Raw genomic sequence first — 22012 nt, forward strand, 5'->3', positions numbered from 1 at the left:
AGTGAGGAGAGAAAGTGGAGACACCTGTTGTAGATGGCCTTTTCAAGGTGGTTAGCTACAAAGGACAGAAGAGATATAGGATGGTAGTTAGCCAGGATGGACGGATTAAGTGAGAGTTTTTTCAGGGTGAGGGAGACATAGGCAGGTGTTTAGGCAGCAGGGAGTGAGACAGTGGACAGGGAGAAACTGAAAATAAATGAAAGAAGGTGCAGGTTTTTGGAAGAAATGGGATGGAATGGGGCCTTTTGAACAAGTAAAGGGATAGGCCTTGGTAAAGAGTAATGCCTCTTCATCATGTGAGACAGGGGTGAAGGAAGAGATAGTGGCAGAAGGCATCTCATTGATAAAGAATGGGAAAGAGATAGCTCATGGCAAATAGCTTCAATTTCTTTTTCCTGTAGAATGTGAGGCAAAGTTTTCAGCTGAGAGATTGGGGGGGAGGGGAGGAGAGGGGAGAGAGGTTTGGAAAAGTTTGGAAGAATCCTTGTGAAGAGTGGGATAATGAGTTGATAAGGCAATATAGTAGAATTTGCATAGCTTCGGGGAGGGCTCAGTTGAAGTTATATAACATAAATTTGTAGTAAATCCCATAAAAAACAGTTGCATGATTTTCTTCATCTTCATTCAACAGCACATATCTGGGAGTGAAGGCAACATATGGTGGGAGTAATCTCAGGCTTAAGCTTGGCTGAACATAATTGACAATATGATAAGGAGGGGCAGGGATTCAAGAGAGGAGGACAATGTCGAGTTGAATTGGTTCACCAAAGGATCGAAATGGAGAGAAGAGGAGAGAGTGGTTAGTGCAGGGGAGATGGTACAGGCCCTGAGTGTTTAGGGTATTTGAGGGAGAGTTACTATCAGTGTTGAAGTCTTCTAGTATGAGGTCAGGAGTTGGGGAGGAGAGAAGAATTGTGCCAGGTAGAAAACTGATTGAGGAAGAAAGGGGAGTAACCTGGGGGTCTACAGATAACAGCTACCAGGATTTTGATTGGGTGTTAGGTATAAACAGCCTGTACTTCAGAAGAAGATGGGTTACTCATTGTGGGGGAGAACCCACAAGTGGCAATGGAGAGCAAGAAATATTCCAACTCCCCTGCCTCAACCTTTGAATATAAGGAGAATGAATGAAGGTACAGCCAGTGCCAGAAAGGGTGGCCATGGAGTCTATAATCAGTGGGGAGTCAGGTTTCAGTAAGAACTAGTAGGTGGGAGGAGTGGGAGGGCAAAAGATATAAGATAAAGAGAAGTGTATTGCCTATGGAACAGTCATTCCAGAAGGCACAGTGGAAGGGCTAGGTGGAGTTAGGATGAAACTTTGGGGTAGGAGGGTTGAGAGAGAAGGGAATGAGGAATCAGGTGGTAGGGGGTAGGGAACTGGGGTTTGAATAATGAGCAATGTCAAATGGCTAAATTCAAAACTGAGGGATAAAAGCTAACATGAGTGCAGAAGCAAAGTGAAAAACCAGGAATGGGAAAGTGCTGAGCATTCTCAGGACTGCTATGGCACTCATGTGGTGGTCTGCCATGGTTTGGGAGTCCAGCTGCCCAGCTAAGGTCACTGTGGCAGTATTATGGCAATGCGAGTGGGGAACCCATGGAGACTTTTTTTCTTTACACTTTATTTGGAAAAATATAAACCCCAAATAGTTTTCCTGCCCTACTTGGTAGCAGTACCTGCTCTGTTCAGACTCAAAGGCAGAATTAATATCCCTTTTTCACCTCCATTCATTAAGCCTGCCATTTTTGCAGTCATTTGCCAAAATTTATTCAACTGTGCACTGGGAGAATGAATATGAACAAGCCAACATCTCTGCCTTCCAAAGCTTTTATCTTATCAAGGGAAATATAGGAAGGACACAGCAAATAGTAATGGGCAGTACATGATGAGTGCTGTGAGAGGAAGTTTAAAGTGCTTTGAGGCTCCAATTGGCGGAGGTTTGAAGTGCTTTGGTGACTCAGAGGAGGTAGGGACAGCCACCTGCTTGGGGTCCTGAAGGAGGTGGCATCCATACTTTGCGTAGGATTTTGACAAGCAGAGATGTCAAGAGGTAGGTCCTTTTGGGCAGAGAGCACTGTAATCAAAGCTCTGGAGGCTGGGACAGCCCAGAACATGCTCAGGACACAACAGAATGCTTAGTTTGGCTATAACTTGAGTTCCTGTAGGGTACCAGTGAATTGTCAAGCTAGACAAGTCAGGGACATCCTAGAGGCTTTGACCAAGGAGTTGGCCCTTTACCTCAAAGACAAAGAATTGATCCTGTACCTATGAACCATCAGGAGTCTTTTAGAACTTTTTGAGCAAAAAAGCGGCATGGTTTTGCCCAGAGAAGGAATCATAATCTGCTACTTATTTGGATCTTGTAGAAATTTTAAAATGTGCAAACTTCAAATCAATAGTAGTACTAGACAATAATTACAATAAATGTGTACTCCTTGTTTTTAGATAATAGCTAGCATTTATATAGCCCTTTATGTATGTTAACTAATTTGATCTTTATAACAATTCTATGAGGAAGATGCTATTAATTATGCCCATTTTATAGTTAAGGAACTGAAGCATAGAGAAGTTAGGTGACTTACCTGGGGTCACACAGCTATGGTCTAAGGCAGATTTGAACTCAGATCTTCTTTAGATAATTTTAGTATATAGATAAGGAAGGAAAGAAGAAAGGAGAGAGGAAGAGATAATCTAGATTCAGCAACTAAACCATTATTGCATTCAGATCATAATCTGAAAAATAAATTGTTTTGTCCCAGTCATTGTAGATTTTAGTTCTTCTATGATAACTATTTTTTAAAAACAGAATGAATGGAAATAGACTTAATTTATTGGTTTGAATTTTGCATAAGTTTTTATTTTTTAAACATCAAGTTGTTAACTTTCTTCCCCACCCCCATGTATGCTTCTTGGGGACAAGGACTATTGCATGCCATGTGCAAAACCTTCTTAATAAATATTTGTTGTTGCTTTAGTTTTCTTGGATCTAAAAATATTTCTTTGAAATGTTTTAAGGTCAATATAACTTACCAATACAATTAGTCTAGTCTGATAACTGATAAGTCTTTTCTGTTAGCTTATAAGATCCATGTGAGCAAGGACCTTTTCTTAGTGGTGTATTTCCCCAAGCACCTAGCACAATGCTTTAAACATAGGGGTTCAATAATGCTTATTGAATCACTGAGTAGTTATGATCCTTCCCCACCCTAACAAGTTGTGCCAAAATTCCAAAGACTAATCTTCATTCATTCCTTGCCCCTCCAACAAAGCCTTCCCAAACCACATGAAGTTCTTCTGGCCCAAACCCTTCATTCCCAAAGTTGATTTTAGGCTAGCTGTTTTTTTCCCCTTCGCCCTTTTTTGGTCAAAATAAGTTATAGGATGGAACATTAGCTAAAAGTGGTTGCAAATTCCTGATCTGTATTTTTAGGTTATAAGTCTGCCTCCTTGTTAGTAGGATTATATAGCTAGAATGAAGATTGAGACATCATCTGGTCCATTTCCAGGCAGCACTGCTTCTAAACCAGTGGTGGGGAAAACATTTTTTCAATGAAAGGCCAATGGCCCACAAGAAAAAAAAAAGAAACAAATTTTTTTCTTAGTGAAATATAAATTATTTGACTCACCTACTTGAAAAAATAAAGGCAGATATTTTAGCTAAGATTATGATGCGAGATTCTTTTTAATTCATTGGGTGGAGTAGGTGAAAAGTAGAAAAACAAATGAGTGATAATTGGAAAAAATGCAAATTTAATTTTTAAAAATAAAATTTTAAAAAAGAGTCCCAAGAGCTCTAAAGCTTTATGAAATAAAATTAGTTTAAGTATAAATGGTCACTCAGAAAATTTAGATACTTGTATTGTTCAGAGTTCAGTTATACTGAAAAAAAAGTTTTTTTTAAAAAGACAAAGTACCTAAACTTTATTAAAGATAAATATGCTAATTTCCACATTGTGTCCACATGGTGGGGAATTAAGAGAGTGTGGTGACAAGAATTATGGGAAGACGGGGCAGCTAGCTGGCGCAATGGTTAGAGCACCAGCCCTAGATTTAGGAGGACCTGAGTTCAAATCCGTCCTCAGATACATAACACTCACTGGCTGTGTGACTCTGGGCAAGGCACTTAACCCCAATTGCCTCACTAAAAAAAAAAATTATGGGAAGAAATCGGAAGGGAGATGGAAGAAAAACAGAGGAGAGAGAAATGAGGTAGGGGAAAAATAAGGAGAGAAAATCAACATGGAACATGGATGACTAGAGAGACACCAAGGAGTGTAATGATCACAAGCCTTTTTGTCACACCTTTCTCTTCACCTGGTGTTAAAATAAGTCATTTAATTCAACTTAGTTAAATTAAGGGCCTTCTTTGTTAGGTGGTAAATGAGATAGTAGTTTAGATGGTGGTAATAATAATGATTTGCATTTATGTAACACTTTATGGATTGTGAAGAGCTTTCCTCACAACAACCCTACAATTTATCTTTCTACTTTCTAATAAGGGAATATGACACATACACTAATAACTATGATATACAGTGATATATAAATGAACAAAAAAGCTATGAGTAAAGTGCTTTATAAAATTAGAAAGGTCATTACAACTTTAAACTAAAGTAAGTCTTAAGGTAAGTCTTCCTGAATGAGGGGGGGTTGAGTTGGATTTTAAAGGATGAGTAGGAATTCAACAAAGTGGAGAAGGCATTCTAGATATGGGGGAAAGCATGAAGCAAGAAAAGAAAATATAAAAGAGGATGACAAATGATCTAGATTAGCATAGAGTGTGTAGAGGGGAAAGTACTAGGAGATAAGGTTGGAAAAGTAGGCTAGACCCAGATAGTAGAAGACCTGGAATCTTAAAAGGCTAGGAAGTAGGGAGAAAAAAAATTTTTAATAGAATAATTTAACCAGTGTAGGGTTTAGTAGCCATAGAAATAGGGAATAGGGAAGCATAGAAATGTTTGAAGTAGAGTGAAATAACCACATCTATGTGTAAGAATGATGTCTGGCAGAAGGTCAAAGGAATATGTGGAGGTGGGAACACTGGTTAAAAGTTTCCTTAAATAATCCAGGCTGTTGGTGATAAGATGAGCCTTCTGAAGATAGTGGCAGTGGAAGTAAAGGGGAGATAGCTACAAGTGACATTGCAGAGGTGGGATTAACAATACTTGGTAATGAATGGGTTTGAGAGATGAGGGAGAGGGAAATTCAAAGACAGTACCAAGATTTTGAACTTGAGAGCCTAGAAGATTAGTGGTGTCACAAACAGAAAGAGAGACAGAAAGAGAAGGTATTTAATAAAAGAATAAGCTGAGTTTAGACCATGTTGTAGTGCTGGTGCTGGTCCAGGTAGGGAGAGATCTCATAGGGCATTGTAGGTATGGGTCTAGAGCACAGAAGAGAGGTTAGGTGTAGAGGGTAGAGTTTTTGAAATCATCTCAATAGAGGTGACAATAGTTGAAGCCATGGGAGTGAATGAGATTGCCAAGGGAAAGAGTATACAGGGAGCGTAGTGGAGAAACTTGAGGAAAACCTACCTTAAATGGTAAGCAGCAAGATAAAAAGATACAGAGAAGGGATAGAAAATGAGGAAAATAGGATTGCCATGTCCTGTAAGTCATGGTGGGGAAAAGTATCCAGAAGGAATAGAAACAGAGCTAAATCTTGCATAGAAATTAAAGATTAAAGAAAAAGGCCCATTTTGGGAAGTCATTGGTGACTTTTTGTGGGAGCTTTTTCAGTAGTGTGGCAGAAAAAGAAGCCAAACCTTGGGTTGAGACAGTGGGTGGTTGTTATCATTTTCCTTTGAAATTTTCATTAGATTTTCACAGGTTTTTAACTGAGTCCTTGAATTTTAAGAGACCCCATCTGAATGTGAAGTAGCCTACCAGGAAGAAATTGTTCTTTGGATTGCAGCCAAAGCATGTCACCTCTTCTTGTCAGTTTCCTCACCATTGTTTTAAGTAATGCAAACCAAATCAAGACAACCCCATTGACACTTAAGCTTAAATCTGAATTTTCGAAACAACTGAAAAATATTGTTAATTGATTCCATCTAAAAGGCAGCTCAGGTGTGATAATATACAAAACAATGAGTAGTATAAGAATTATTCATATTTTACTTTAGATTAAAATACAACCCAGCCAGCAACTGCAGTGATTATATAAACGTATCACAGCAGACGTTCACACGTTCACCCCCTCTCTGTGTGTCTGACAGTTTTTAAGTTGTTCATTTCTGTAACTGTTCATGTCCTAAATTACATATACTTTTAGCACTAAAGGTTTTAGCCCTGACAGGCAGCTTAAAAGATCATCTAGTCCGACCTTTTCATTTTACAAGGGAAACTGAGGCCTGTTTGAAGAAAAGTAGCCACTTACCCTAAGTCATAACAGGAGAAGAGCCAGCATTCAAACTCACATCTTCTGACTCAAAATCCATTGTTCCTCCACACTTTGTACTGGTTCATAATTAAGATAACAGTAAGATTTTATAGTTTTATTCTTAGAAGCATGTGCATGTCCTTAAACAACAATCTTAATTTTAAATTCATTTATGGTTGGTTTTTAAATTGTGTAGAATCATACAGTTTTGAGAGACCTGCAAAATTAATTTAATTTGTCCAATACCATCCAAGTTCTCAGCAAAATTTATTTTAAAAGCTTTCCAGTCATATGGCTCTTAATGCGATTCTAAAGAGATCTCCAGGGAAACTGATTTCATCACCCTCTCTGATGAGATCTAGTGTTTAGTGCTTCTTACTGCCAAAACATTTTTTTTCCCCTAAAAACTTAAGGCAGCTCAATTGAGCAAGTTGTTTTTCCTTTATCTTAATGTTGTTTCCATTCAACAAATAATTATTGAAAGCCTGTTATATATGAACCACTGTGCTTGGTGCTGGAGATACCAAGACAAAACAAACGTGCGAGAACTTACTTTCTACTTAGGGTAACACAGCATATACACAGAAAGGTAAATATAAAGTGATTTCAGAAGAGGAAAAGTACTAACAACTCGGGGGATCACAAGGCCTCTTCTAGATAGTGGCCTTGAATTGAGCTTTGACAAAGACTAGAGATTCCAAGAGGCAGAGCTAAGAATCAGAGATACACGCCAGGCATGGGGGACAGGCTGTGTTGTGTTGTGATGTGTTGAGGACATAGAACCAGCAAGCCATTTTGCCTGGAACATAGAGTACATGAAAGGAATAGAAAGAAAAAAGTCTGGATAAATCAGGTCCAGATTAAACCCTTAAATACTAAAGAAGAGTTTGTATTCTCTCCAAGAAGCAATAGATAGTCACTGTGTTTCTTGAGTAGGGGCCAACATGATTAACCTGTGCTTTCAAGATTGTTCTGGCAACCAGGTGAGGGGATGAATTGGAGGGAGACTAAGCAGTCAATAAAACAGTGCTTATGCTCGTACTATCTGCCAGGCAGGCACCGTGGTAGTGATGGGGTTGGAATCTGGGCCCCAGGAAGGAAAAACCCTGGACTTTCCCACATGGCCAAATCTCTGGCTTTCCCCTGAGGCGATAATCCCATCAACTGGCCTTTTATTGTGGCTACACCCAATCTTCCCTCCATTGTCTTACCTCCCTATCCTGTCACTTCCCCCCCCCCCCCACCACCATTTCCCACCCTTAATCCTAGCTAGGCTCCGGTCTCCCTTGGCCACGAGGTCCAGGTACCAGGAGTTCTTTTCACCCCAGCTTACTAGCCACTCCCATCCAGACCTCCTTAGGCCCTTCCTCCCATCACCGCAAACTACTTGGCCACTCCTAAATCCCTCCCACAGTCTTTCTGTATATAAAGTCCATCTTGTCTCTATTAAAAGGCTCTTGATTCTTAGAATCTAGCCAATAGCCCATAGATGCTCAGATTCCTTAAGAGTCTAGCTAATATGGCAAATCTTCAATAAACCTTGTTTTTTGCTGCAAGAAGGCTTGGGTCTATTTCTTTCAGGCAGGACGTGGGTGTCGTGATTTTGGGATTCCAGGACCCCTAACCTCTAGACCTCATCAGTAGATCAATTAAAAAGGCGGTAGTCTAAGAATGCTAAGACATTAGGACCTGAACTAAGTTAGTGGCCATGTGAATGGAGAGGAGATGGGATGAAAAAAAATTAACATTTAATTTGAAAGCCTATTTTGTGCAAGGCATTGTGCTATATAGCATAAGGAGGAATACAAAGGAGATATAACTCACAATCCCTCTCTTCTAGATGTTACAGTTATTTAAAGATTGATCCTTGTAAATGAACAATCTTGATAGTTTAGCTCAATTTTAAAAAATAAATTAGTAAGAAAATCCCTCTGTTCTACTGAAAAACTAAAATCACAATCATTCTAGAATCTGAAAAGGGAGATGATTTTTAAAATTAGCTTTATGATACTTCCTGCCATTATTGTCATCTTTGGGAAAAAGAAGACCTTGTAACTTTGGAGAGCTCTATTCTTTAACCATTCTAAAACTATCGAGATTGTAGATTATTTTTTGTTTGTTTATTTGTTATTAATGAGTTCATTGGACTGCATGATAGTCTTCTCCTAGAATTCCAGGTTGGAATATCAATTTGGTCCTCTCCCCATCAGGCCAGAATTAAATTTGGTTAGAATTCAGAGAAACTTGGATTTTAGATAAGAAGGACTTTATAAGAATTAAAAATATAACCAGTATCTTGGGAATTTATAGTTTTACTCCCAGTATTATTCCAATGATGGTCACTTTTATTGGATTGTAGTATTGAGAACTGGAAATGACTTTACTCTAGTCCAGTTTTCCCCCCTCCCTCATTTTTTGAGATTAGGCAACTGAGGCTTTGTGGAAATGACTTGTGTGGGGGTTACACGAGTAATACAACTTAGCATGGGCAGGGACCTATTATTGTCCAATTTGTGAGATCCAGAGTGAACTGGGTCTCAGGCTTGGTCTTTGAGAAAGAAGTCTAGCCAGTAAACCCCAAGCTAACTAGGTAGCTTTCAGCCATCAAAATTTACCTTCCTTTAGACAGAACACCCTCAGGTAAGGGGAAAGGAGGGGAGAGAAGAGGAGAGGGAAAGAGGAGAGGAGAGGAGCAGTTGAGGTGCCCAACTAGAACTGGCCAGCTGGGTCCCCATTCAGGCAGCTCTGACTACTCCCAGATTGTGGTTTGTCTGTTGTTCTCAAAGAAGAGCATGACATCGGGGAGATGATATGACTTGGCAATTGACCTTGATTTAAGTGAGGGACGCCTGTGCAAAGTCACCAGCCTCACTTTCTCCTTCAGAGCCATCTGGGTCCAGTGGCCAGATATCCATCAGGATGAATAGAGATGACCCAGGATGCAGTGGGAGGCCTTGGCCCTTTTAAGCTAAGGTCTTTTCAGGTTTTCGCTTTGAGTGGGGCAATGTCCATTCAGTGAATTAGCCTCTTTAAGAAATTTTGTACCTACTTAGCTTGGGGTTTACTGGCTAGATTTCTTTCTCAAAGACCAAGCCTGAAACCCAATTTACTCTGGATCTCATAGACTGGACAACAATAGGTCCCTGCCCAAGCACCACTTAATGTTTATTTTGTGGGCCCTCCAGGCTCAGAGTGAATGTAAATACAGTTTCTCTTTTAGCCAGCAACCCTGAGGGTCTTCCCCTCCCAGTTTGATTTTTTTTTTTTAATTAAAGGGGCCTTCCCTTGACTCACTCCTTAAAAAAGCCTATTCACTGAATGGGCCTTGCTCCACTCAGAGTGAGAACCTGAAAAGACCTTGGCTTAAAAGGGCCAAGGTCTCCCACTGCATCCTAGGCCATCTCCAGTCATCTTGATCAATATGTAGCCACTGGACCCAGATGACTCTGGAGGAGAAAGTGAGAAGCCTAGTGACTTTGCACAGGGCTCTTTCACTCAAATCAAAGTCAGTTGCAAGTCATGTCATCATCTCCCTGATGTCATGATCCTCTTCAAGAATGAAGGACAAACCATACAACCACAACCACACAGCTTGGCAGGGTCAGGTGTTTCTCCTATCCCACTATAATTTTTATTTTGTTTTAAATGTTTGGGCAGGGGAAGGAAAAGGAGCTTTAGTGAATGGTAGAGATTCCTGTTGTTAGTCTGTAAGGTGAATTGATGGCACTTGGGGTTGCCAATTTGAATTTGGGAAGATGAAATCACGGGTCCAGATGAAAGGGAGAAAAACAATAAAGGCATTTAATACCCCAGTAGCCCAGAGGAATTAATCTAATGGTTGGGATTTTAGGGCCCTTTGTAAGATAACAGGAACAGGGATGATAATCTGTGTGTAGATGGATTGTCTGGCATCCCTCAAAGTCACATTCTGGAATAGGCATAGGGCCAGGCCTGCATCTCTAATTCATTATAGAAACGAATTCTAACGTTGTAGAGTCTATTAAAGAGTTGCACTTATCTTTAGGGACTTGTCATTCACGACAGTCACACAGCTTTGAAAATGGTTGAACACTGAAACATTTATGTGTATTCTAAATATTGATTATGTTCTCAACAATGTTTTACTTGGGGCATTTGGACTAATTTATTGGCTTATTAAAAATATGTCACCACTGGCTGATTAAACATCGCTCTATATTTACAATTGATTTGTGTTTTTAGAATGGGAGTCTGAAAGAAAGAACTTAACCATTATTCTTTCTTGATGTTCCACAGTATTTTATTGTTAAATTTATCTTTAGTAGAAATCTAGCCAGAATGATGTGGGTTAAAAGGAAGGAAAATACCTTTTATCAGCTTTATTAAAATACATCAAGAGAAAAAATCATTAAATGACCATCTAAAAAGATTTTCCTCATAAAAAGAGTGTTTTACATTTTAGTTAAGAGATTTGGTTGATTCCTAGGGGTAACCAAACACAGTTGCCTGCCTTTCCAGACCATTTGGGTAACTTGCAGCCTATTGATACAGAAGTATTCAGTGGGTGACTCAGAAGCAGTATACTCTAAATGGTTTTTACATCAGTTACCAGTTAGATTCACTAATCTTCATCACTGTTTGTAGATATTGGTAAGTGGTACCTACTGATAAACAGAATAGGTACATTCCCAGAAAGTTTTTTATAAAGTAAGTATCTGTATATGGAATCCTATTTTTCCATTGGTTTTAATGGTTAAAATCAGTGGTGTGTTCCTGAGAAAAAAAAAGGAAGAGTGCAAATTGTGACCCTGTGATATGTTATTTAACAATTATATCAAACAGGAAACATGGCATATTGTAAAGAACATTAGATTTGGATTTAGGATTCCTGGGTTCAAATTTTGGCTCTGCCACTGGGTCTAATGGTGGGAAGGGGATAGACAGTTCATTCATTTTTTGAAGTTCAGGCCACTAGAGTTCTATGTCATATATTAGTACCTGAAAGAGTTCATAGAAGAGTTCATGAAAGGGATAGAACCAGAGGGCCTCCAAGGTATTTTCCAGTTTTAAATCTATGATCCTATGATCCTATAGAAATGATACCTAAAGCATCCCTCAAAATAGCCAAGTATCTGTTTCTGTTAATGACCATTGCATTTTTGAGGCCTCTTGAAAAGCCTGCTCAGTAGTTTAGAACACGAGAAAGTCTGTTTGTTGTTCATTTGTTTGACCATTTGTTCAGCAAACACTTTTTGAGGACTGTGGTGAAAGCACTATGCAAGGAATTACGAGGTCAATATCCCAATCCCCTGAACTCACAGACAAGTGAGAGAGATGAGGCACAAATCACTATCATAGGAGGTAGAAAGTTAATGGCAATGAGAGCGCTTTCTCTGTGTTTAATCCAAAGGCAGGATAGTGTTTCTCAGCATGTTTTTGCTACTCCAGATCCTGTCCTTTGAGATTCTATTCTTAATTGCTATTTTTATCTTCCCCAAGTGGCTCATGCAGAGACCCAGTTACACAGAAACATCTCTTTAGGTAGATTATTTACATTTTTTGCTATTATATAGTAACAGCTCTGATTCTTGTGGGAAACCTGAAATCTAGTTTTAGCTTATATGACCATAAGTAAGGCATTTACCATCTGTGGATTTCAGCCTTTGACAGCCTATAGGTTGAGTAGATTAAAGTAGGTTATCGCTTTCAGGTTAGTAATGTATGAAATAGAGCCCTTAGAAGCTTCACCTTCAAAGAAATCTATCCTCTTCTCATCATCAGACCCAGACTTATGAAAGATCAGAATTAAACTTTGACTATGTGATTCTGAGAAGACAAAAATAAGGGCACGTGTAAAATTCAGGTAGGTTTAAGGAAGTTTAGATGACATGAGTAGGCAAACTCCTAGGAAATGCCCAAAGTATAGTGCTCTCACAATGTATGAATTACTTTGAGAAAAGCTAAAACAAAATTATATGTTCTTCTAATAATGTGAAATAGAAGTGTCAGTTTCTTAAATATTTACCTGTATTTCATTCTTCACTTTCATTCTCAACCTTCCAGCAATATTCAGGTCTAATCAGCAGTAGTCACTTGTCATAGACATAGACATTTGTCATCAAAGTTAGATAATTTAAGTTCAGTTGGAAAAATAAATTTGGGATACAAATTAACTTAAAAAGGTTCTTGGTCTTCCTTGCATTTTCTCCCCCTGTAATAACTCTCAAAAAGTTTTATGGCATAGCGGCTTAATGGGTTGTTTAAGAAAGTCACAAGATAATACTGACTAGGTCCACTACAAATTATGCTTTGTAACTTCATCTCTTTGTTTCTTTGAAATCCTTTTCTCCTTCCATTATTTGCTTCCTCTCACATTCCCTACCATGTTCTCTCCTTCACCTTAAATCCCGACTCCACTCTCAGTCTTACATCCTACTTTAAGGCCATCCAACATGAGCATCTTGAGCTCCCTTCATCTCCACACCCCAAAACAGACTTCTCTGTTGTGTCTCATCTGTTTCCCTTTGGTCTTCAAGGATAAGATAGCCCTTTTTAGCATTGCTAACTCCTTTACCTGTTTTCTTGATCCAGTCTACTTATGGATCCTCTGGGATCGAATTCCATTCCAGTCATCGCCTCTTTCACATCTTCAGTTTATCCCTATCAACTAAAAATATACTGTCATTGCTGAACCTCCAAGGAAAAGGTTGTAGTCATTGTGAAGCAAATAAAAGTTCCAGCCTACTGAGATTTAGGAAAATGCCTCTGTAGTGCCAAAAGATCGACCAGTATTTTATCCTCTTTAGAAGTATTAGTTTGTGTGTTCTACATCTTAACAGAGAATATGGTAGGGGGATAGGATTGGGGGGGGATTGTTATATACTTTCTTCAAAGAAATAGCATATCTTACCACTTTATTGCATTTGTTTCTAGGTCCACAAATCTCATGATCCTAAATGAGTTTTGTTTTCTTTGGTCCCAGTAGGAATACTGCAACTTTTGAAACTCCCTGATTCTTTTTTTTTTTAAATACTGTATGAATCAAGAAGTTCTTTAATCTCTGAAATAGATTAAAAGCCTGACATATTCCACTATTTTCTTTTAAAAAGATAATATCCAGTGATCCATTCTGGGTTCCAACTACCGAGGAAGAATATTTGCACTTTGGAGAGAAAGCTGACTCAGAGAACCAAGCTCGAAAGTACATGAATTCAGTACGAAAGCGGAAAGGACTTTATGTGGAAGAAAAAATTGTGGAACATGCAGAGAAGCAAAGAACACTTGGCAAAAATAAGTAACTGTCTCCGTTTTCAGTTCTGTACACTGGTGGATTATTTTTTTCCTCTCAACAGATTAAAAACATCATTAAGGATTTGCAATTTTGAAATTTTTCTTTCTGCTGCAGAATTTGTTCATTTTTAATAAACTTGATCAAGTTAAATATATTAAATAAGGTTATTCAAAAAAGATGTTGATAAGGTTTTTTTCAAAGACTGGTTTTAGTCTAAGGCAAGTATGTCTTACAGATACCTAAACAATGACTTGTCAGTTTTCTACGTAACCTTAAAGATTCCAATACTAATATTGAGTAGGACAAGATTTTTAATACAGGGACAATAAATTATGGAGTCTTTGGTTTGTGTTTATTGCTTTTTCGTTTTGTGAAAAGTCATCATGGTTCTACCTTGCATCCTGAAATTTTGTATATCCCTTTGATATGTTTTGTAGAATGAAAACATTGAGGAAAACATCACCCACAAATGAGTGGCAAAACTGTGCAACAGAAACATTTTTTGCATGTGAAAGTCAAACCATACCTAGTACATTGTGTGGAGATCATGTGACTGACTAGAAGAAAAATAACCATTTTAAACTCAGGGTATAATTCATCAAATCTCAAACAATCACAGTAGGTTCATTTGACAGCATTGCTTAACAGAATGTTTTCTTATGTGTAATATGCCAGTCACTTACCTTGTCGACCGACTTTTTGAACAACCTTCATTGATTACTGTGAACATCATCTTAAATTTCTTTAAGATGTAATAGGAATAATAAGTGACACATATACTTTAAAAATGGTGTTACCATCATAGTTTTCCTGTTATTATTGAATTGCTTATTTACCCAATTTTCCAGAAAGAATCTTAACCAATGTATGTAGGCTTGCTGACTTTTAGCATAAATCATTTTTTTTTTTACCAAATTTCCTCATTTACTATCTTCAGAAGAATTGGAATTTTAAAGAGGAAAACCAATTCAGCTACAAGTATAGACTTGGTATTCCTTTCTATTTCAGTAATGTTTTTGAAATTTACTTGGGGAAAAAAAAAGATTACATTTTGTTCCTTTTCTTCACAGTTTTCTGACTAGACTTTGTTTCAGAGTGTTTTCAACAAATGTCCTTGAAGGCCTTGCATAGTCATTGTTAACATTGAATGAAAACATTTGTGTTTTCTTGCACCATGGCCTTGGCAATTTCTGGGCCAGTCTACTTAGTAGAGACTATTTGGTAAAGTTCGGACAGATACTACACTAACTGTTTCAGTGCCTCAATTTAACAGGTTATAGTGACCATCGGTTTGTTTTCATGGTTAATATAATTTGGGGCTGTAGTCATGCTTAATCCTAAATCGTATGGGAACCAAATCATAGAAGTTAGGAATCATGGCATTTAAACTACTAGCATGGCATTTAAACTACTAGATGTGCTAGGTGCATTGTTTCAAAACTATGCAACATTATTAGAACATATTGGCATTATTATTATTATTGAACAGTAGAGTAGTGCATGGTGGGTGTGAACAGGCCACAACATATAACCACCGTGGGATTCCAAAGAAGAACAGGAATAAAAAGATATCATCAGAGAAATATACGGGAGGAAAATAAGATTGACTTGTCATGTGGTGAGTATAACTCATGACAGGTGAACACTAGAGTGCCCCCCTGGTATCTTCCTGATGTCAACAGAAAGTGAGGAAGGCCTACAAGCCTTTTGGTCAGCCTTTAATGGTGAACTTATTGGAAGACATGGACAAGAATTGTGTAGAATGGGCAGGCATAGGTGGGTTGCTATCCACATCTTTGGAGGAAACATCCAAATTGTTGAGATTACAGAACAGTATCAGTATTGTTGAAAAGAAACACCAAAGAAACTACGTTAGTGCTCCCCATAATGAAAGGAAATGGTTGGGTGGCCTTCTGTTATGTACTGTTGTACTTTTTGGACTCTGCTCCAGACAGAGTTGATACTGAACTTTACATTTTAGTTTCATTTGTTCTCTTTATAACTAACTTATCATAGAAGAGCGTTAATAGAAAGCACCATCTTTAAAGAGTCAAGGCATTAAGAAAGTAATCTCTAAGGCTTTTTCTAGTTCAAAGTTTAAGGTTAGGAGTTGGGAGTCAGGGTGTATATAGGCTTTGTAGCCCCAACCAGCTCTAACTGTGCTTCTTAGAATGCAATCAGATTCCAGTTAGGACTATCACATAATTCCATGAAAACCTAAGGTATCAAAACCCTCCCTTGTTGCCTGAATGGTGTTGAAAGGATTAGCAAAGATAGAGAAAGAAAAAGGTATTTGACTGTGAAGTGGCCAAATTTGCCCCCTTTTTAATAAACAAGCATTTTTTTAAGCATTTAACATTTTACAAGTCCTGTCTGAGGCCCTGGCAATATAGATGATAGGATATAGGATCTACTGGAGGAGACAACATTTACATGTGTAAATAAATATAAAATAATTTGGAGTAGGGGAGGCAATTGTATCTAGGGAATCAGAATTTTTATTAGGTTGATAAATATTTTCAAGTATTATAAACAAAATAGCAAATTTTCAGGTGCAGACTAGTGAAAGCCCAAAATTCAAATCAAGTTTTAAAAAGATAGAAAACATCAAGAACAGTAGAAACCCAAACACAGAAACTAGGATTAAACCAGAAATTAAACAAGTCTTCCATATAGCTTTGGCTACAACAGCAAGGAAAGACTCCTCCTTGGAAGACTAATTCAAGCGCTGAAGGGAGCCAGAAAAAGTAGCCCACTATTGCCCCTCTCCAGTTCCTTTTGATCTTCATATGACATGAATTTGAGTCCGTTCAACCATTTTGGCCCAATGCAATCCAATAAGCATTTATTAAGTGCCTACAATGTGCAAAGCACTTTGCTAGTTGGCAGTGATACAATGACAACAATAAACTCCCTGCCCTCAAGAAGTTTACATTCTATTTACATACAACATGTAAACATGTATATGTGTGTATATATGTGCATGCAGATCATTTAACGAGGGGGGAAGGAGTTAACAAGTAGGGGGATTCAAAAATCAGCCCACCTCACATTGGAGTTGGCATGTGAACTGATTCTTGAAAAAAAGCTAGGGATTCTAAGAGGAGGTGGTGCTCCCTGGAAACATTCCAGTTTATCAATATCCTTCCTAAAATGTGGCTCCCCAAACAGCACAGGGCTCTAGACGTGTGTTGTGACTATGTCAGAATACAATGGAACTCCCACCTCTCTAGTTCTGGACATCATGGCTCTTAAGTGCAGCCTAAGATTACATTGTCATTGCTGTTGTTCAGTTGTGTCCGACTCTTTGTGACCCCATTTGGGGTTTTCTTGGCTAAGATACTGGAATGTTTTGCTATTTCCTTGTCTAGCTCTTTTTAAGATGAGTTAGTGAGTGTCTGAGGCCAGATTTGAGCATAGGAAGATGAGTCTACCCACTGCACCACCTGGTTGCCAAGGTCACAGTAGTTTTTGCCATATTACATCGTTGATTCATATTGAACTGGCTTCAGAGATAATCATTCTAGGAGATTGCCCCTTCCCCTCCAGCTTCGTGCTATCCTGGAGCCCCTTCGTATCCTGGAATTTCTGTTAAAAGTTGCATCTACCCAGGCAATAATCCTAAACTGCCACAATTTCAACTAACAATTGGCATCTTATGAATCGGTTCTGGAGCTATTTGGGAAGATGCTAGGGAAGAGAAATTCTGAGTCTAAAATTTATGCATGCTTCTGTACTTCATGATGATAGCTAACTTTATTGTCTTGTTTTTTTCTATAAACGTATACTAATGGGTCACAGCTACCTCCTGTGCTAGTTTTTCTACATAATTACTTCTCCCAAAGACTTGCCCCTTTAATGGCAGCTAACTGAAAACTGTTTAACAGAAGCACTGAAATTGAGAGGTAAAAGGGACTTCAGCGGCCCTCTAATCCAACCCATGCATGATAGGAATCCCACTATAATATATTCAACAAGTAGATATCCGTTTGAACAAGGCAATGATGTTTATGGTATTGAATTGCATTCATTTACCCAATGTAAGATACAGTCTGTGGCATATGCATAGGGCTTGCAGGTGTTTCAAGTCATTTTTTATGTGTTATCCTATGTGAGTCTCATCATAACTCTGATATGGGCAGGTGTTTTTGTTCACATTGTATAGATAAGGCAAGTGTTTGAGTGAGGTAAATGACTTGGCCATTTGATCATCCATACACCTGTAAGTGCCAGATGTGGGATCTTACTCCACATCTTTGCTGACTCCGAGTCTATTACTCATTATTGTTATAATCACTATATTCTATAAGATCAGCAGAATCAGGCTGGTTATGAATGAATCTCTTTGCATAGTTTGTCCTCTCTGCCTCCTTACCTCTGCCTCTTGGAATCTCCAGTTCCCTTAAATGCCCAACTCAAATGCCATCTTCCTGAAGAGGTCTTTCCTGATTCCCCTAGTTGTTAGTGTCTCCTAGCTGAGATGAAATTATTTTCTTTTGTGTTTACTTATCTGTATATAACTTGTGTGTCTCCTGCTTCCGCCATCACTAATCCTGAACCTAACCTCCCTGAGGACAAAATCTGTGTTTAGTTTTGTCTTCATATTCCCAATGCTAAAGAGGGAGCATAGTATAGGGCATAAGAGAATGATCTTTAAAGCCAAAAAAAAAACCTGAGTACAAGTTCTATCTCTGAAACTGAGTGTGAACAGTGGGAACTGAACCAGTGAACCTCTCTCAAGTGCTCCAGTCAACTCTCTTGGGACTAGTTGCTAAGAATAATGAATGAAAAAAGAGAAAAAAAAAAAGGGAAGAGTGTCAACTTGGTAGAGTTTCCTCATCCTGGACTTTCCTAGAAGATTAAAATTACAACTCCCTATTCCTAGTCCTAGGGCACACAGGAGGTGCTTAATAAATATTTATTGAATTGGATTGTTTTTGAATGATTATATTAGTAGAACTATGAGAACGAATTTTGTTATTACTACATTATCCAGGGTCCTATGCAAATCCATAGGATTCAGAGTCATAAGGGGTCTTAGATATAATCTAGTCCAGCTCCCTTATTTTACAGATGAGGAAACTGAGGCCCAGAGACGTTAAAGTGACTTGCCCCCAAATAGTATAAAGTAGGATAGTAAGTAGGAAGAAGAGCTAATGTAACCATGTCTTGCAGATGAGGAAAGAGTGGTCCAGGGAGGTGAAGATGTTTGTGCAAGATTTCATGACTATTCAGTGGCTGAGCCAGGCTCAGGATCCAGATGTGCTGGCTTCCAGCCCAATACTACTTCTACTCTGTGTCTCTGCTCTACTCTCAGAGCCTCTTATCCTTAGGTAAAATATTCCTAAACAGTCTCTTCTGCCTGCGTTGTGAGGAACTGGCATCTCAACTGGACTATATTGGGCTCTCATGTATGCAACATTTGGAGATTAGGTGTTTGCAGAAACAACTTGGAATCAATTTAGCAGATTGAAGCAGAAATACAAATTCATCTTTTGTGGTATTGGAGGTCAGTGATATTTTTAAAAATTAAGTGATATCAGCTGTCCTGTGGATTTCCTACCAGCTTATCCTTTTTTAAAAGAGTAAATAGGTAAAAGTACTGTTTATTGGGATTCCAAGATTGTTTTCTAGAATCCTATTTCTCCATTTCTCACAGTACTTATCTATGTCCCTTTGGGACTGACATACTGAATCATTGTGTTTATTGTCAGGCTTGGAGGGACATTTATCAAGGTGCAGTAAAAACTTAGATGCTGGCCAGCAAAGTAAATGTTTGTCAAATTGTATTTTTTTAATTAAATGCAGTTATACCATAGATATGGTCTTATTTAACATCTGTAAAGTTTTGCTATTATTAAAGCTCATAACAACAATAGGTGACATACAATGCTTGAAGGTTTACTTAATCTTGCAACAATCCTTTTAATATCTTTATTTTATAGTTGAGGAAACTAAGGCACAGAGTTTGTGAATGGCCATCATCATATATCTTGTAAATGTCAGAGCAGAGCTTTGAACATTAATGCATTGTTGGTGGAGTTGTAAACTGATCCAACCATTCTGGAGAGAGGTTTGGAACTATGACCAAAGAACTATAAAATTTTGCATCCCCTTTGACCCAGCAATACTACTTCTATGTCTGTATACAAAGAGATAAGAAAAATGGGAAAAGGACCCACATGTACAAAAATATTTAGCACAGCTCTTTTTGTGGTGTCCAAGAATTGAAAATCGAGGGGATGCCCATCAATTGGCGAATGGCTGAACAAGTTGTGGAATATGAATGTAATGGAATACTATTGTGCTGTAAGAAATGATGAGCAAGCAGACTCTCCTGATTCCAAATCCAGAAGTCTTTCTCCTATTTTGTGCAGCATAAAATCATGGTCTCTCAGAAGGAGAGAGACCTCAGGGGCATCTAGTCTACCTTTTGCATGAGTAGAAATCCTCTCTACAGTGTTTACTAATTAACTGCTCAGTCTTCACCTGAACACTTCCAGTAATGAGGAATGAACTGCTTTTCAGGGCAGTCCAATCCATTTTTAGATAGCTCTAATTTTTAGAAATTTTTGAAGCCAACATGTGCCTCTCTTCATCCTGGCCCGTTGGTCCTGGTTCTGTCCTCTGAGATCAAACTGAATAAGTTACAGGACCACAAAGCAAATCTAATCCTTTTCCACAGATACTCGAAGACTACTTTTTGTGTTTCCCCTGGCCACTCCCCAAGTCATCTCATCTCTGAGCTAAATGTACCCAGTTTCTTTAAATGATTCTTGTACTCTCCTGTGCCCTCACCATCTCGGTTATCTTCCTCCTAATATTCTCCACCTTGTCAATGTTCTTCCTACAATATGGCACCGAGCACAGAATACTGCACAATTGTACAGAATACTGCAATCGAGATCTGGTCAGGGCAGAGTACACTGAAACTATTACCTCCTTTGTTCTAGACACTATGTTCCTATTAATGCAGCCAAAAATTGCCCTAAGGTTGTATTTCCTGATTTTTGAAAGAAAGGAAGATAGAGGAAATGACTGGAGAAAAATTACAGATAATATTATTAAAAAAAAAAAAAAGGATTGGAAAGCTGTATCAAGGCTGCCCTTGAAAATGTGAAAGTGGAATGACTGACTTTTGCTAACAGTTTTCTACTGCAGACCAGATTTTTATCATCACATGATTGACTGAATACTGTAGATGATATAAAATCCCACCATATCAAGCAAGGTCTCTTAAAAGGGAAATGTATGCTTGCTAAAGGTGTCCACTACTGTTATGGAGAATGTCTCATGCAGAATCCAAAGGGAGGAGAGATTCCTTATAAGTGGGAACCTCAGTTACCTCATCTGTGAAATGGATTGATTGCATCAAGTGCCAGAATGCTACAGAGAATACTCCTTAATGACATCTATGATCACTGAAAAGAGATCAGTTCTAGTTATATACATCTGGAAAAATACAAATAAACCAAGATGCTCATTGTCTGGACTGTGGCATACAGTTGGATGAGCAGCCCATTGACCTAGTATATCAGTGCATATATTTTGGACAGGTACTACAAATGGACAGAACTGGTTCCTGAACCGTTTAGGAAGAAGGGAACAAGTTGGATTGCATCTGGAAAATTAGGTAGCATTTTCAATGATCTCAAGCTGCTCCCTGACACACAATCCTCTAATTTTAGCTCTAGTGTTCTCCCAAAGATGTTCTATGACTGAAAATATTATGCACTAGATTCTCCAAAGAATCAAAATTGCAGGTGATCCCAAGAGCATGGTGGGTGTAAGTAGGCTGATGACAGAGGTAGGCTAGTCATATAGTAAAAGCAGCAAAGGATTACAGCAAGACAGCTCAAGCATTGCACTGGTACTCATGGAATTAGGGTTGGAAGGGCTCCAGTGGATAGAAATCTTGTATGGAAGATTAATGAGAAGGTGAGAATCACGCAGGATTAGAAGGCACAGATGGGTTGTGATGTGCCCTACAAAGGGTGTATTGATATTGATGAAATTACAGATCCATTGATAACAACAGAATCTGAGTTAGAAGGGTCCTTAATTCCTTCTATAATATACCTGAAAAATGGTCATCCGGCCTTTGCTGTAAAACTTTCATGAAGAGGGGTACTTACTTTTTCCAGAAGCAGCTTGTACCATTTTTGTCCATCTAATAATTAGTGCATTTTTTTTTTACAACACAGTCACTTCCCAATAATCTCTCCATAATATCTTTATGACTTCAAAGTTAAACAAAACTTATCTGATGCAGCATCCAAAGGTGATAGAGTATTTACACTCATTACCTGCCACCCACCACCTCCTTACTGAGAGGAAAGAAGAGCATTCCAGAACCAGTT

General features: G+C 38.4%; 1 protein-coding gene across 2 annotated transcripts in view; it reads left to right on the forward strand.

Annotated features, from left to right (window-relative positions):
• The window catches only part of EFL1 (elongation factor like GTPase 1), a 207480-nt gene extending 193740 nt beyond the window's left edge, over window positions 1-13740 (forward strand). For both annotated transcript variants that reach the window (XM_027852151.1, XM_027852152.1), the window contains exon 20: window positions 13471-13740. In XM_027852151.1, the coding sequence (XP_027707952.1) occupies window positions 13471-13659 (189 nt within the window). In that variant the 3' untranslated portion in view covers window positions 13660-13740. The remainder of the gene's footprint in view (window positions 1-13470) is intronic.
• The last annotated feature ends 8272 nt before the right edge of the window (window positions 13741-22012 follow it).

The sequence above is a fragment of the Vombatus ursinus genome, unplaced genomic scaffold, assembly GCF_900497805.2.
Source record: "Vombatus ursinus unplaced genomic scaffold, bare-nosed wombat genome assembly UNPS02009205.1, whole genome shotgun sequence".
Classification (NCBI taxonomy): domain Eukaryota; kingdom Metazoa; phylum Chordata; class Mammalia; order Diprotodontia; family Vombatidae; genus Vombatus; species Vombatus ursinus.